Genomic DNA, 17,448 nt, shown 5'->3' on the forward strand with positions numbered 1-17,448 from the left:
ATCCTTTGCTTTGTAAATTTAGATGCAATCTGAATATGAGATTATAAATGTCTTTAAGAAATATGTCATCTCATAATAAGCAAAGTATCAAGATTCTTGGCAGTCCTAGGTATGCTAAAGGCACTTCAGTGTATATCTTCCAAGGATAATTGAAAGGTATTATAGAAATAAAACTGGCTGATTAACAGATAAATATATATTGAGATGAATAGATCCTAAAATTACTTTCTCAGGGGGAAAAAAAAAAGTCTAATCCCATTGCTAGAGTATATCTAGAAAGAAAAAACAGAAAATTGAGTGGATATGGTGATAACCAGAAAAGGCTACATTTAAAATTTCTTTTGCAACTGTCCTTTCAAATTCTTGTCACTTGTAATTCTGAACTGCATAAAACAAACTCACTTAACTGAAAAGTGTTTTGTAATTGATGGGGTGCTCAGAACTCCATGAAGTTTTTAAAAATCTTTCAGAGTAGCAGATTCTGAGGTTTGTAAACTTACGCAAGACATACAGATTCACTAGCAGCTAAGCAGAGTATTTCTTTTCTCAAATATCACATTGTTTGTTTAGTTCTCCCTTGGGTTACATCCATGATCTTGTGATGGTACAGTCACGTTGCTGATATGTTTATTGGAATGTGTGGGTCCATTTTCCTTCCACTCAACACATGGATTGACAGTTTAAAATTATTCTTTTCTGCTAGTGGAGTGTGTGGCAAAGGCACATTTAAATAGCCTATTAAGCCAGTGAGATGACAATGTGCTACCCTCAGAGAAAGCTTAGTTTTTGGAGTAATTAATTACACATTCCACAGAATGTCTCTTGAGAACACTGTTGGCTAGGTCTACCAATTTACTGTGCAAATAGTTATAGTTTTCATTTGAGGCAAAGTTGTGGATTGATTATTAGGCAGATGGTAACAAATCATTATTTTCTTTTTGTGCACCTATTTTTTTCAATAGGGGAAACTTATTGTATGCCATATATATATACATATATATATATATTTAAAGTCAATTAGTTATATATATATGTATATATATTTAAAGTCAATTAGTTTTTATACCATCTTTAAGGATGATATAAAACTGTGGTTGTAAATCCCAGCACCTGTTCTTTTTTTATTTTTCAGTGAAATTATACAGGCATTTTGAGGAGGAAATTGTGAAATATGTGGCTTCTCATCATTTTTACTATGTTACATCTAGTTGCCATGATATTTTATAAGTGTACACTTATTTTTAATGCTTTTATAGATACCTTCTAATTTATCTACACAAGTCCATCATTGCTGGGGTGGCCAAACATCATAAGGAAGGGTGTATTTGTTTCTTCAAACTCTTTAATTAAACCAGTAAACCGGCAGGCTACATAGTCTGATCAGTTGTACAGAAATACATTAAAAGTTGCAGCTATACAACTTTCTATAAACCAAAAGATTCTTGTGATGTTTTCTGCAGAACTCAGTGTGAAGAACACAGGACTGCATACCAGAAGGCCCAGTAGAGAGACACCTCAGCCATTTTTATTAGATGTAGAATTTTGGACAAGTCGCTCAACCAAATTGCTTCATTTTTAAAACTGATTATTGTAGGGGTTCAATTAGAAGAAACAAATGTATGGAAAAGTCTATAATAGTGCCTGACATGTAGGAAGCACAGATATTAGCTGTATCTGCATCCTTTTTTGAGAGAAACAATGGTTTCTCTCTTTGTTTTTAATGGTGCCTTTAATAGCAAAGCTTTAGGTCCCTCCTGTTACTGTGACTCTGTATTTTATGTAGATATATTACCAAGTAATGTTTTCTTAAGACCCAGGGTTGGTGTAGATTAGAAATTCTTAAACTTCAGTGTATATATGTATTATCTGGGCAATCTTGCTAAAGAATATTCCTAAGCCTCACTTCCCCAAATCCACATTTTGAGAAACACTTATTTAGACTGCTGATTTAATAAAGAGCTGAAATGTCCTCTCATAAAGGGCTTTTACTCAATGCCCTCCTTCCTGACTTACGGTGTCATGGAGAGACTCTCCCCACTTCCCCCATTACCCAGTCTTAGTGTCCTTTTCCTGGGTTCCCTGGGACAGTTTTGTTCATGTATAGTCAGAGAATGACTAGTTCTTAATTAAAAGCAGTGATTCCAGTCCACATAGCATCTGGTAGAATGGCTAGTTACATAGAACGCACTGGAAAAGATCTTTTATAACCCTAGCACCTCAGGGAATGAGCTGGATATACCGCATGAGAAAGCAGAGAAGCTTAAATTCCAGTGCTTTCTAGTTTGGTGTTTTTGCTCCTAACTAAACATGTGACTATATCCACATTGCTAAATCACTCTGGCTTCACTTATCTGATGGGAGTGATGATGCTTTCCCTGGCTGAAGGGAACTTCCTAGGGCTTAGACCAGAATGTCTCTCAGGCTCTTTTGCCTCGAGAACCTCTGCTTTTCCACAAAGGGCAGTAGCTCATGTGAACCCTTCCTGAATCTAAATTTAAGTGGCGAACATCTGCCACATTTTCTTGGGAGAATAACCTTTTGTGATTCATTATGCCCTGGTGCAAATCTATGTACGAAGGATTGTGAGAGGTACCAGGCACCCAGATATCTCAGCAACAATTTAAACTTATTATCAATTCACCAAAACACTTGTTATTAACTTGCATAGGATTTTATTTACTTGGATTTGTTAGGGAAAGAAATAAAAATGATATAATAAATTTAGCAATGATGTCTAGGTCAGAGGTTTGTTGCAATCAAAGATCTAAAGCAGCATCTATAGAATTAGTGGACATCTGTTTTAATTATAATACTTTATTCACGTCATCTCTTAAATAGACTGATAAAAACACATTAATACATAGTTACGTTTAGGTTTTTTTTTCAAATAGCAAATACCACATAATTTAGAAGGGCGATACTAATATTGAGATTTTTATCTATGCAATGTGGTTTACCTAGGTACACAATCAATCTTTAAACCAAAATGTACAAACATATACTTTGTGCTCTCAACAGTCTTACAGACGAAGGGGGTGAGTTTATTTAAGATTGAGTTTTAAAATGATAAACCATGGGGGCGCCTGGGTGGTTCAGTCGGTTGAGAGTCAGACTTCGGCCAGGTCATGATCTCGCGGTCTGTGAGTTGAGCCCCGTGTTGGGCTCTGTGCTGACAGCTCAGAGCCTGGAGTCTGTTTCGGATTCTGTGTCTCCCTCTCTCTCTGCCTCTCCCTCACTGATGCCATATCTCTTTAACTCAAAAAATGAATAAACATTGAGAAATTAAATGATAAACTACAAAAGTAATAATTATTTGTTTTTGTTTGTTTTAAACTCAGCGCCAACTCCAAAATGTTGTTTTAAAGTAACTTCAACTCCAAATGAAGAAATGGAATGAATACACCGAAGTTTGGTTAAATGTTGGAGACCCTTTGGTATCAACACTCTCTTTTTTGGCCCCAAACATGTCTGTCTGTGTCTTCTCACCTCTGTTCTGCTAATTTCTGTGGAGCAAGAGAGGGAGCTGATGCTGAGGCTCACGGGTGACTGCTCCTTGGAACCTTTCCCTGTAGATACTCTTCAACATGAGAAATATTTTCAAGCAAGTACATTGGTTTAAAAAAAAAAAAAAACATTGTAAGGTAGTTTCATTTGTCATTTAAAAATATGCTCACACAGGCAATTCATATGAAAATGGATTTCTGCTTGAATTATCTAGCTAATTACATCAATTCTCCTCTTTGCCTTGAGCTTATACACATTACTTATGATAGCAACAGCTGACCCCTATAAATCAATTAATCAATACTGATTAATTCTTTCCCCTCAACTGTCGCTTTCTTTGAAATGAAGAGTAGGTTTATGCTTATCCATAAACATCGGAGACTTAGACATACAAGCATTGTCTGGAATCTTGTTCTGTCTTGTATCTAAATGGGAAGTGTGTTTGAGTGCAGTGTTAGGTACAGACAGTTCACATAAAATATGCTGAGGATATGCTTCCTAGGAGGTATCGCTTTATTCAATACCAGAAGAACATTTCTAAAGAGAAGCTCACAGTTTAAACCGTCATCCAATAGAAAGAATTGTAGGCTTTTGGGGAATGTGGATGCTAGGGCCATTCCATGACAGTGTCAACATGAAAAACTTCATTTTCCACATGAGAGAAGAATCGAAGTGTGGGAAAGACACACTCTTGTAGTAACACTGTATTTTCTGCATAAAATTAGAAGCATGAATATTTTCTACTTTTGCATCTTAGTCACAATGAAGGATAAAGAAGGAAAAATATCAAAAGTTTCTTCACAGAATTAAGAAGTTTTTCATTGATCAAACAGCTATTTCTTTCATTGTGAGTCCTTTGTGTCAGTGGCAGAAACAGCAGTTTGGTGTTTTTTTAAGATAGTTTGGGTTTTCAAAGAAAACTTTGCTATTTTCCTGTGGAAATTACATGGTATTCTGTTAAAACTGCCTTCCAGGAAGGAGTTTCAGAAGAGATACAGGTAGGAAGAACAATGCAAAATGCTTTCATTTCAGAGTAGCTAGGTTTCAGTGCTTCCTACAGAACGAACAGAAGAAATAAGAAATATTTTCTCCCTCATAAGACATATATCACTCCTGTAATTTTTACAAAATCTACTGAGGCAAATTAGGGGTTTCAAAGCTAGTCACCTTATAAGTTGTTAGGAAAAAATTTGCATTTAAATTGCTCTGTGCAGCTACTTTGAGATTTTCCCCTGGAATGTTTATGGCTCTTTTTTTCATTAATACTTAAAAAAATACAATTTCATAACCAGTGTATTACTACATCTAGTTGTATTATGAACAGGCACTTCATTTCATAAAATAGAAACATTCAAAGTGGTTTTGGTCGACCAATCATTCAGTCGGAATACTTGAATTCTTCATATTGAATACTTACTAGTGAAGTTAATCTGAAACCATATCAACTTTCCATTTCTATTACAGAAACTAGGTCATTAATAGCTGTAACATAGGGAATAACTTCTGTTCCTACATGGTTTATCCCTAGAATTGAAGATTGTCCAGAACTTCTTGGAACTTTGCCCCCCAAATATTTCATATATATAAAAATACAGCAGATTTCTTTTTAATAGATAAACCTTAGGTATTATTTCAATAACTTGCTTTTACATATTCAGAGATGTAGATATAAGAAAATATTAAATGTGCAAAATGCTCTTTTATATGTACATTTAAAAATACAACGTAATAATAGCTTTGGAATTGTAAAAAAGTCATTGGGGGGAAAGTCTTCAATGTCAGAAAATCTGGTTAGGTTAGAGCTTTTGCTTGAGGAATTGTAAACAAACTTCTTAAAATGCTGCGAGTTTTCTCAGTTCTTTCCAACCAAGACACTGTCGAACACATCAAGTCCTGCTTTAAAGTAAACCTGAGCTGAATTAATGCTGTTCAACACCTCTGACAGGGCTTCCTGAATGGTCTCATTTGATGCAAGTAACTTGCAGTGCTCCCAAGCCTCCAGGAGTATTGAAAACTGGCTTGTCTTCCCATCAAGGTGGTACAGGATATTTCTAAAAACAAATACAGAATGTGTAAATGCTTCATGCACAATGCTATTTTCATATCAAACATCATAATAAAAATTTCCAAGAAACAGTGACATTTGTTGTAAATGAAGAAATTATAAAAATACAATATTGTCTCCAACTGCTAATGAATTAATGGATATAGACGTTGATCAAATTTCCCATAGTGATGAGGGATAATTAGACATTATATAGCTCCCTCATGGCAATATACAGTACTATCTATGAAACAAAATAAAGTAGTTTTGCTAAAAAAAAAAAGAATCTGAATCTGATGAAGCTTCTAAATCTAATTGCTAATAAATACAAGAGAGACAGAGAAATATGTTAAATGAGATGACAATGTGTCATTAGCAAATACAAATGGTGGGGAGAACTCTATAGGACAAATGATCCAGTATATTCAATAAGCAAACTGAAATTAAAAAAATAGGTGACAGAAAAACCTCTGGACTAAACCTCATTCCTGCGCTATTGACATCTGGGGCTGGATCATTCTTTATTGTGCAGCTGTTCTGTGCATGGCAGGATGGTTAGCAGTATCCCCGGTCTCTGCCCACCAGATACCAGTACCACTGTCTTTTACTTGCCTCCATCAGTCTGGGCTGCTGTAATGGAATACCATACACTGAGTGGCTTGAATAACAAAGGTTTATTTATCTATCATGATTCTGAGGCTTTAAGTCTGAGATGGAGGTGCCAGCATGGTCGGGTTCTTGGCTAGAGTCCTCTTCCTGTTTACATTCTCATCTGGACTTCCTTCGTGCATGCACACACATAGACATCCTGTGTCTTCTCTTTTTATAAGGGCATTTGCCCCATCAGGAAGGCCTCCTGCATGAACTAATCTAATGTAATCAGCTCCCAAAGGCCCCACCTACAAACACCATCACACTGGGGTTAAGTGTTTAACCCCTATATTTTGAGAGGATACAAACCTTCAGCCCATGGCAGCTGTGAAAACCAAAAATGTCTCTGGACTGCCAAAATTATCCCTTACAGGGCAAAATTTCCCCTGATTGAGAATATTGCTTTAGACCAAAAGAAACCTGTCAACCAGTCATAAAGTAGACTCTCCCAGGTTTTTACCCAAATTGTTTAAAAAATAAGAAGCAGTACATAATTCAATACTAATAGAAGATTTGTTAATATTAAGGAATTGTTAATATTTTAGGTGTAATGATGGCATCATCAGAATGCTTTCAAAAAGTGTCCTTATTTTTTAGAAATAGATACAGCAATATTTGCAAAGGAAAGGTTATCATGTCTAAGATTTTGCTTAGAAATATTTGAGGGGAAAAAGGAGACTAGAGCCATAGATAGTATAGAGGGGGATAAGCGTAACCATTAGTTACTAATGTTGAAAATGGATAATGGGATATGTTATACTATTTTCTCTTCTTTTGTGTATATTTGATATTTATAATACTGTCTTCTCATAAGTGTGGGGTATATAATACAATGTGGCCGTGAAATGTATTCAAATTTCTTAGAAAGAAGAATTTGGCCTTGGGCAAATCTCAAGTGGTCCCTTTTATCATTGACAGATATAAAGAGATGCATTTTGGCAGAAAACTGTGGATTATTAGATCATGTGACTTACTCCCAGTCCAAAGTAGCTGAAATTCCATAGTCAAATAAGAGAGGCAGATATAAATAATTAAAATACACTTGTCTAATTGTCAGATTAGAAATAGAAGGGGTAGTGATACAAGATGAAGGATTATCGTGGAAAAAGGTCAGAAAAAAGTTCATAATAGAGAATATTTGAATTTCATGTTGAATCAACAGTTACAACATGGTAGAAAGCAGAGACAGCACCCTATGCAGGAGGGATGGTATACACAAAGGTACACGCTTAAAAAACGGCTTGGTACGCCCAGTGGATCAATGCCGGTGTTTCTGTATGACCAGTGTTCAAGGCCAGAGTCGGCAGCTTTAGGAGAAGAGCTGGACAGCAAGGTCTGGCCACCCTAGAGGCCCTTCCATACCAGGCTAAGAAAATCACATTTTTACCTCCAGGCATTAAAAAAAAAAACAAAAACAGCGAAAGGTAGATTTGATTTTCAAATGATCACATTATAATATAAAGTCTGGAGAAGCACTTAGTCCACACGAAAGGGGACACTGTTGTGAGTTACACACTGAGAGTTAATTTTGAGAGACAAAGTGAGGGCCACAGTGCAGATTTAATTAGTTTATACTTTCCCTAGCACTAACGTCCATTTATACAGAGTTCTGGATTATTGGTTCCTGTCTCATCAAAATTCCTGTACCTCAGCCTCTCCTGAACTTCTCACATTGCACTCTGTGGTGTATCGAATCTACACGACCCTTCATGCCAGAACCCTGCAGATCATCTCTTTTCCTTGTATGTCCAAGTCCTCTCTAATATTGACTTCCCCACCTTTTCAGTGTCTCTTCTCTGCCATGGGACCCTGCACCCTATATTTCAAGGATATGCTATGACATCCTTGCTTTCCACATCAGGGTTGGGAAATATGTTTTTTATCAGGTCTGATTTAGTGTTGTGAACACAGAAGATCTTCAGTCATGGTCATTTAATTTACTTAAATTTTTATCGGCTTAGGGTAGTGATAGGAACTGAGTAGATCCTCAATAATATTGGTATAAATTACATCAATCCAGTTTAATTTGCATTTTAAGTATTAACTATTTAAGAATACAACTGTCTTAAATTTCTGTATTTGTAGAAAATTTTAAGCTGACAATAACTACATATTGCGTGGCAGTGGGGCAGAAGATCCTTAAACGGAAGAGCCTATTTCAATGAATTTTTCAAAACAGATCATTCAAAGTGAGAACTATCCCTAATAATCCAATCCAAAATCCTTGAATTTTGTGCCTATGAGTAAACTTGGTATTGTATGAATTAAATAGAGCAGTGAGGGGCGCCTGGGTGGCGCAGTCGGTTAAGCGTCCGACTTCAGCCAGGTCATGATCTCGCGGTCCGTGAGTTCGAGCCCCGCGTCGGGCTCTGGGCTGATGGCTTGGAGCCTGGAGCCTGTTTCCGATTCTGTGTCTCCCTCTCTCTCTGCCCCTCCCCCGTTCATGCTCTGTCTCTCTCTGTCCCAAAAATAAATAAAAAACGTTGAAAAAAAATTAAAAAAAAAAAATAGAGCAGTGAAAGAAAGGTACTTCCTAGATTCCAGATATTCTTGAATTCAGGCATAAATTTGTATTAAGAAACATATAGTCCCTGAATATGGGAGGAAAAAAATATCTTCCAAATGGAGTGGCCAGTGGGTCATGTGCAATTCTCTGGCCATAAACTGTACTCTGAGAAAAATTTGGATCTATTTCCAGAATTAGAACACTCTTTGTAACAGAGATTTCCCTTCTGCCATTCCCATAGCATTTATAAAATGAAAGAGACTGTCAGAAGAAACCATTCAACCATGCTAACATAATCATGCAAGCAATAATACATGTACATACATACAGAATCCATTCATACATGCTTTGACTTGTAAAAGTGTTGATTATATCAAAATAACTTAAAGTAGTTAGAGTTAGTGAAATACCTAATGACAATTTCCCTAAATATTAGTTTTATTAGTTTTACATCACTCAAGGGAGGTAAATAAAATAAACCAAGTAATACAGAGGAACCTTGATACAACCATGGAATTTTTCCAAATGGAGATAAAACAGCCTCAGATAGTCACATGTATTCTCCTACATGGCACAACCTATACAAAAATTACTTTTTTCATTTTTACATACTCTTTCTCAGTTGCTTTTTTTTGTTAAACTTTATTTATTTATTTTGAGAGAGAGAGAGAGAGAGAGAGAGAGAGAGAGAGGTCAGGAGAGGGTCAGAGAGAGGGAGAGAAAAAATCCTAAGCAGCCTTTGAGCTCAGAAAGGAGCCCAACATGGGGCTTGAACTCACAAATCCTGAGATCATGACCTGAGTGGAGATCAAGAATCAAATGCTTAACTTACTGGGCCATCCGGGTGCCCGTCAATTGCCATTTTTTTAAAAAAGTGTGGGTTTTTAGAGTCAAGATACCTGTCAAACATATTTAAATTCATAGTGAGCCATTGAAACAAATAAACACACACGCGCACACACACACACACACACACACACACACACACACACACATATATATGTGATAAAGGAAAATGATTTAAAAATTAAGATCTTTTGAGGATAAAAACAGTTCAAATATATCTTAATTATTCAATCATTTAAAAAGTACTTCTTTAGACATAAATTATACTGCTTTACCAATAAGAATTACTAAATTAGTATAATACAAATATTTAATCATCTATCACAATATTTACAATTTTAAATTCTCTCCTTCCACTTTATCAATTTTCTGTTTAATTATAAATCATTTCATGGCAAATGTGTTTTCAGAATCTAAGAGTGCAATAGATATTTTCAAAAGCTGTACCAAAAACACTTCCATTCCTGGAAGGCATATTGCTAAGCATGCTGACAAACAAAAATATAATCTTTGTTATCCAGAACTGCCTCATAAAAGAGTTGAACGAGTGCAATTAATATATTATGGGAAGCATGTTTAATACTTTTGGTTCTGTATAATGACCTTTCCACATTTTCAAAACTCACTGGTACCAAATACATTTCTACATATACATTCTATGGTTATTAAATGTTAAATACTATTAATATTAAATTTAATGATAAGGTATTAATAAAACATGCTCATAAAGGTTACAAGATTAATCCCTCAATGACAATTCATTTAAACATGAGCACAGCCTCTAATATATATATGTACAACTTTAGCCATAACCACTATAAAATATCTAGAAAAGTGATAATGGAGAAGAATAAAAACACATCCTTAAAAGAATGTTTAGGTCTAAAGCACAAGAAATATAATTACTGTTTTTTGTTTTGTAAACTGGAAAGCAATACATATACTTCTTAAAGACCAGTGCAATGGAGTCTACAGTGTGCCAACATTCGTTTTTCCTAAGTAGTAAGCAACACAGTAAAATACGTTTATAATGACTGTAAACAAGCCATGTGAATAGAAATGGACCCTTTTTGGTTTGCAAAATTCCACAAGGAGCTAAACACATTTTCCATATGCTACATGATTCAAGTAGTAAGCTGTGGCAAGCTATTATGTAAGATAAACACTCATATCCATTTCTACCCAAATTGGATACAAATCAGCATAAAACTACAGATACTGAGATTCTACTTGAAGATAAGTAAACAGGATTCTTTCATCATAATGTAAAACTTTCATTTTGGGGAGCTGTTTATATAACTTAAGTTAGTTGATCTTTATTATAATAGAAATTTTTTCACCTGGATAGATTGTTTTATCTTATAAACAGATTAAGAATAACAAAAATATCTTCTTTAAATTTTCATGAGAAGAATAATTTCTCGTGCTGATTTCCAGAAGTAGTTCATCTTTTTCTATTTTTCTTTTGTGTACTAAATGTGTACCATTTAGCTTCCTGCTTACATAAAATAAATTTCTATATTTGGAGCCCTTTTTCAAAAAAGTACCATCATAGTATTTTAGTTTTAATATTTTAATGGAAGACAAAAATCAAAACCCAGCCATGTTTTTACATTTCATCACATACTTTTCCATATCTTTCTTAGTTCTAAGAACTTTCTTACATATTCAATCATTAACTCTAAGTTCCCTAGGATCATCCCTGGGGGACAAAATTACTGTAACATTTTTTAATATGAAAATGATTCTTGCCTTTGGAAATATTTCAAATTAGATGAGTGCTTTTGATGGAAACTTCTAAGTCAAAAGCTCTTTGTATTCCCATTTATGTCACCAGCATTGAACCTCAGTTAAATGGAGTTAAAAGATTTCAACGATACATACTATATCAGAGAACTTAACTATGTCTTGCTTTCTCATTGATGGGTCATATTTTTCAGCTTAGGGAAGACTGGGAATTGGCAAATAGCCAGTCAAAGGCACATTTCTAGCAGGAAAATAGGATAGAAAGAAAGAAAATACACTTGAAGAGTTTTCATGTCAAAAGTCTACCCTTTACGACCACAAGAAATTATATTCCTTAATGAATCACTGTTGCTCTTATACACACCTCCTTTAGGCCAATTCAGAAAATTTCCTTGTAGAGAGAATGGACTGTGCTATTAATTCAATAAATCACCATCTTATTTGCATACACACAACATGTATCTCAGTATGGCATGTAGAGACATCAGACCTAATTAAAATATTATTTAATTGAAATCATTTTCATAGTTATCATGTTTAAAATAACATTAATTCCACCCTCATGCCTATCTTCCCTCATCTGTAACAATTTGGATCTTATAAATGTAATTCATACAGTCATCCTGACCCACACACAACACAAAGAGACTACTAAAAGGAAAGTGTAATACATTATTGATGACACTAATGAAATTACAACACACATCATTCATTTTAATGGGTCTGTTTCAATGACACATCACGGTGACCAGGAAAGAGCAGTGCCAAACTCAGAAACCTAATTAATAACTCCTGCAAGCATCGGTGAAGGAGATGAAGCATCTTTACTCAACTGACAAATCTTTTCCATTCAGCTAAGGCAAAGGAAAACTGAAGAAAATGAAATTTGAAACAAAGGGAGCTAAAGTATTCATGAGTCATTTCCTTGCGTGTGAATTAGCAAATTAATGATGGAAATGATGACTCTCTTTCAAATGTTCCTTCCTATATTCATAAATGGGTGCAGGATGCCACCCATCCTAAATTTGAATTAACATTCATTATACTTCATGTTGAGAAACTCCTAAATGAGATCACAGTAAATAAGAAACCATGTCTTTCAAAATTCATTGGAAGTACATGCTGCCTGCAGAGACAAAAGGCCAGCTCCGTTTTTACAACTGTGGCTAATTCTTTTTAAGGATTATACTAACTGTACTCCATAGTTAACAGGGATTGTTGTATTTACATCAACATTAGGAAAGATCATTTGACTTGGATACTATGTCCATGAGAATTCACAAAATACATGGCTGCAATACTTATAATACAAATTATCTTTTCAAGTAAATCTGAATTTGGTCTATACTTGCAAAAGCAGAATGAGAACTAAGACCATTGCTGATATAGTCAAGCCATAAACTCACTCTGCGGACAATTGAGATTGAAATAACATGTGTGGTAGATGGTTTACAAAAACGCCTGTAATTATTCTCCTCCCTCTATGCAGGCCTCGTCAAATTTGAATGTAGCCCCAATCCATCAGGAAGTGGAGTCTATTTTCCTGCCTATTGATTCTGGTTTGGCTTTAATATTTGCTTGGACCAATAGAATGTGGCATATGTGGTGAGCCTATGCCTCAGAAGATCTTGCATGCTTTCTCTCTCTCTCTCTCTCTCTCTCTCTCTCTCTCCCTCTCTCTCTCTCTGGAACCCTGACAAACCACCATGTGAACAATCCTGTTAGCATGCTGGAAAAAAAGAGAACACATGGAGCAGAGAGGACCTGTTCAGCTGAGTGAGGCTTCCTATTCTAGCTTGTCTCCATCCAAGTTGGCCACAGAAGCACTGGCTATATATATAAACACAGCCAAGAGGTACACATCCCAGCCCAGATGAGAAGAATCACCCAGGCTCAGTCCAGCCTAGATGGCCATACTGAAGACTTACACACAAAATAAATGGTTGTTTTAAGCTGTTAAATTTTGGGGTGACTTTTAACGGAGCAATAAATGATTGATATGATTTGTAGTGTATTTCTTCCCTGTGGGAAGGAAAAAGTTAATACAGGAATCAGTTCTCTATTCCCTCTTAACAGCATTGACAGAGTACAACCTATGCTGTAGGTTTGACAGTTCTTTAAGTGACTAGCTGAATTTGGTAGACACTTGAAAAATCATGCCAAACAATCCTCGTGACATGTGCGTTACAAAGTTAGGATATCTGTGTTCATTCATTTGAAGTTTTAAAATCTGTTAGGAGTATCAGGTGAGATTTTTTTTTTTCTATTAAACCAAAAAATAAGTTAATCGTTATAGCATACTGGGTTTTGTTTTGTTTTGTTTTGTTTTAATGTGGATCATCTGCTTGCACTACAATTACATATAAAAGAGAGCAGAGAACAGAAACACTTAACTACTGTATTCTATGTCTCAGGACTTCTCAGTCCATCCAACTATATTATTTCTCAGGGGAAGTTCCCTGAGAAGAGGCTATCTTTTAAGATAATCAAGGAAGATGCCCTTGAGTGGAGCAGTGTTTGATGGTTTATCAGTGAAGAAAAATTCTATTTCTGCACTCAAAAATTTCCCATTAAATCAAAAGTGGGCCCAGAAATCAGACAAAGATTAACACAGTCCTTAGCACATTTCAGAATTTGGAGAAGATGGTGATACAGTTGACCACTTTTCCCCACACTCATGTAATTATTTTCTTGGTTTTATTTCACCATTGTTTTTTTCTCTCCATCTTACCTTCACCTGGATGTATGACTTAGACCTCAATGTTTAGATGACTTTTCTTTCTTAACTTACTTGGAACTCATTTTCTCTTAGTATTTGAGTTTCTATCATTAGCAGGTGTGATCTGTTACCTTCCAAAGACAATTTCATTTGATTACCCCAAAGGCACTTGACAATTAACATAACAATACATTTCCTTTAATCTATGCTCCAAATATTTGCATTTTTCCTTCCTCCATTATTCTTTCCTTACCCTCATTACTTTTAGTAAACAGCAAGGCTGAGGCTACAAAACCAAACAAAATAACTAATTCAGGTTTTTCTTCATTTGTTTTTTTAATCCAGTAATGAAAAGGATGTGAACTATTTGTTTTGAAAAGTTCATTCTAAAGGCAAAAGTTTATAATTTAGGTTGTGTCTATTTAAACAAAGTGGGTAATTGAGCCAATATTGATCTTTTGGCTTATTCTACTCAACAGCCCTTATTAAACATCTAATATGAGTAAGTTGGTGTGTTAGGTGCTCAGGGATAGAAAAGAGTTCATAGTCCACGTCAAAAGCTAAGCACATAATGAATAAATTATTATTTTCATATATTGTCTATATAATGCATTTAGAATATTATATGGTATGAGATTATTTCATTTCATATTTTACAAAACTTTTCACTTTATTTTATACATATGTATATGTATATTAGACTGTGAGAAAAACATTGCTTTGTTATAAATGTTTTTGTGTATCTTGTTTCTCTAACTATGTCATATGGGCATATAGTACAAATTCTGTAAATATTCTGTGCAGTGCTCACCATACATCTTATGGTTTGCGGGAAAATCTCCAGAAGTAGATCCTAATAGTATCAGTTTAATTTGATACATCTGATTCTAATCGTCATAATATTGATTTAGATAACACAGTCCTAATCAAGTCAGCATAAGGTAATTCCTTAATCAAATGGATTATTTCAACAGTGGGCATACGTTGGCAGTTATATTTGAAAGGAGACTTTCTGCAGGATTCTAAGAGCCGTAGTTTCTGGCTTTTTGAGAGAACCACTGAAGGTTAATCCCTTTTCTGCTTTTGAATAGGACGGGTTATGGATATGAAATCTGCAAATGGTACATCACTTTTTTCCAACAGGAGGAAAATCAGCTTTAATATGATACCATGGAAGTAGAACTGGAAGACAGAAATGTATTCCCTGGTCATATGACGGAGATGATGAATCCACCAACCTAAAATTTGCTTTTCCTCTTGACTTTCAATTATGTGAGTCAAGATACTTTACTACTTTGTGTAGGGTTTTATGCTACTTTCCATCAAATGTATGCAGATATACAATACTTATTAATTATATAGTTATTAAAAACACATTTTCCTTAATACTTATATCTTTTTACCTGAAAATTTAGATAGTTTATTTAGTTGAAGTCTGAAAATAATCACCTTGAGGTTAAAAATGCATGGTTTTCCTTGAATAACAAGTATTTTATTTGAGATGATTTGAACACTTAGAAATTAACAGAACATTAAAGTGTTTAACTTTAGCTAGAAGGAAAGCTAAGTACAGAGCGAGTGACCAATTGAAGCTATGAACATTGATCACAAACGTTGGAGGTACTTAATGAAGGAATGAATGTTTTAATGTAAAATTTCTCTCAAAAACTAGAAGGATTACCTTTCATATTTTATGGAATTGTCACATATATTAACTTACTAAAAATGTGACAAAAATAATGTTTTAAAGGAACTCTGCTGTTGTTCCTTAGCAGAGTAAATTTGTTCACAATTTATTGGAGTATTACTATATTAACTATTTTTGCTAGTATAAGGAAATAAAATGCTGTGGTTTGTATTTGCAAACAAATCAATCCATATACAATCTACTATGCAAACTTAAAGAAAACTAAAATCACCTAATTTTGCAGTCCTATTAATTGTTTTCAAAATGTAAGTACTGCATAGGCAATTTTATTATGTTGAAGTTGACTGTAAAAAATAAATACAGATTGTGAATAAATAGTAGAAATATCTATTTGCTTAGGGAACTCAAAAAGAAGATGCACTCATTTTCACTCTTAGTCATGGTTGCCTCATTTATTTAAGATTTAAGGACCCGGGAGAGATCATCCAATTGGCTGACTTAGGTCACATGGCTGTCCCCTAGCTCAGGAACAAAATATCTGGATCCATTCACCTTCTGTTGGGGGGAGATTAGCCTTGCTTCTTACCAACCTCATAGGGAATTCCTTTCATATAGGAAGGAAGTTCTGATATTAGGCAGTAATAAATTTTATTTTTTTTTTACATTTTTATTTTTTTTAGAGAGAGAGAGAGCATGCACACATATGAGCAGATAGATGAGGGGCAGAGGAAGAGAAAGAGAGAATCTTAAGCATGCTCCATGTCCAACACAGAACCCCACGTGGGGCTCAATCTCATGATAGTGAGATAATGACCTGTGCCAAAATCAAGAGTTGGACATTCAACTGACTGAGCCACCCAGATGCCCTGCAGCAGTAATAAGTTTCAAAACATCAACCCAACAAATATCTATTACACTAGTGATGGGAAGGGAAAGTATATTCCAATAGAATTCTCTTGGAATTATCCTCTAGATTGCTGCTCTACTGCACAGCATTTGCCCCTTTATATTAAAAGTTAACAAGTGCTCTATAATATTCCAACTGCAGTTATCAAAGTGAATGTGTATAAGAATAACCCGAGACAATTTTAAAACTGATGAAGAAACTCAGCTGCAATGGGTCTGAAGATACCTTAGAGGAGCCTGCATTTTTCCTATTCCCTTACTTAAGTCTTTTCGGTGATACCCATACATTCTTAAAAATTCCTTCCAGTGAGTTTACATTTACTAAGAGGTCTTGTTTTATTTCCAAACAGGTTTCTTCCAATGAATGCATTGGAAAGGAAAGACTCACAAGTATTAACTGATAAAATGAAAATGTTGGATTATATGTGGACAGATAACTAAAAAAATTAATGAGGGAACGGGAAGAATATAGTGACAATGGAGGAAAAAAATAATCTGTACTCAGATTGTTTTACAAGTGCCCAGTTCCTGCTCAAAGATGAGGAGACAAACTGGAAATCTTAGATGATGCATCCTTAGTGTGGCTTCAATGAGAAAGTAAATTTAGAATTTCAACTCTTAGAACAATACTCAAAAAAAAAAAGTGCTTTGTCCTATATCAAAAGATTGTGATAAACATTTCAGTTAAAATAAATTGCTTTTCAATCATTTGATCATTGACTGGTTCTGCTTTATGTCAGATGAAAGGATATATACCTTTTAGGCAGTATGTAATCAAACCTTTACTCTTAAAAAGTAGGAAAGCAGGGGTGCCTGGGTGGCTCAACTGGATAAGCGTCCAACTTTGGCTCAGGTCATGACCTCATGGTTCATGGGTT

General features: G+C 34.9%; 1 protein-coding gene across 18 annotated transcripts in view; it reads right to left on the reverse strand.

Moving 5' to 3' along the window:
* Nucleotides 1–3,999: 3,999 nt before the first annotated feature.
* The window catches only part of NAALADL2 (N-acetylated alpha-linked acidic dipeptidase like 2), a 1,331,477-nt gene continuing 1,318,028 nt past the window's right edge, over nucleotides 4,000–17,448 (reverse strand). For all 18 annotated transcript variants that reach the window (XM_042998927.1, XM_042998921.1, XM_042998913.1 and 15 more), the window contains one exon: nucleotides 4,000–5,555. In XM_042998927.1, the coding sequence (XP_042854861.1) occupies nucleotides 5,357–5,555 (199 nt within the window). In that variant the 3' untranslated portion in view covers nucleotides 4,000–5,356. The remainder of the gene's footprint in view (nucleotides 5,556–17,448) is intronic.

This window comes from Panthera tigris, chromosome C2 (assembly GCF_018350195.1).
Source record: "Panthera tigris isolate Pti1 chromosome C2, P.tigris_Pti1_mat1.1, whole genome shotgun sequence".
In the NCBI taxonomy this organism is placed as follows: domain Eukaryota; kingdom Metazoa; phylum Chordata; class Mammalia; order Carnivora; family Felidae; genus Panthera; species Panthera tigris.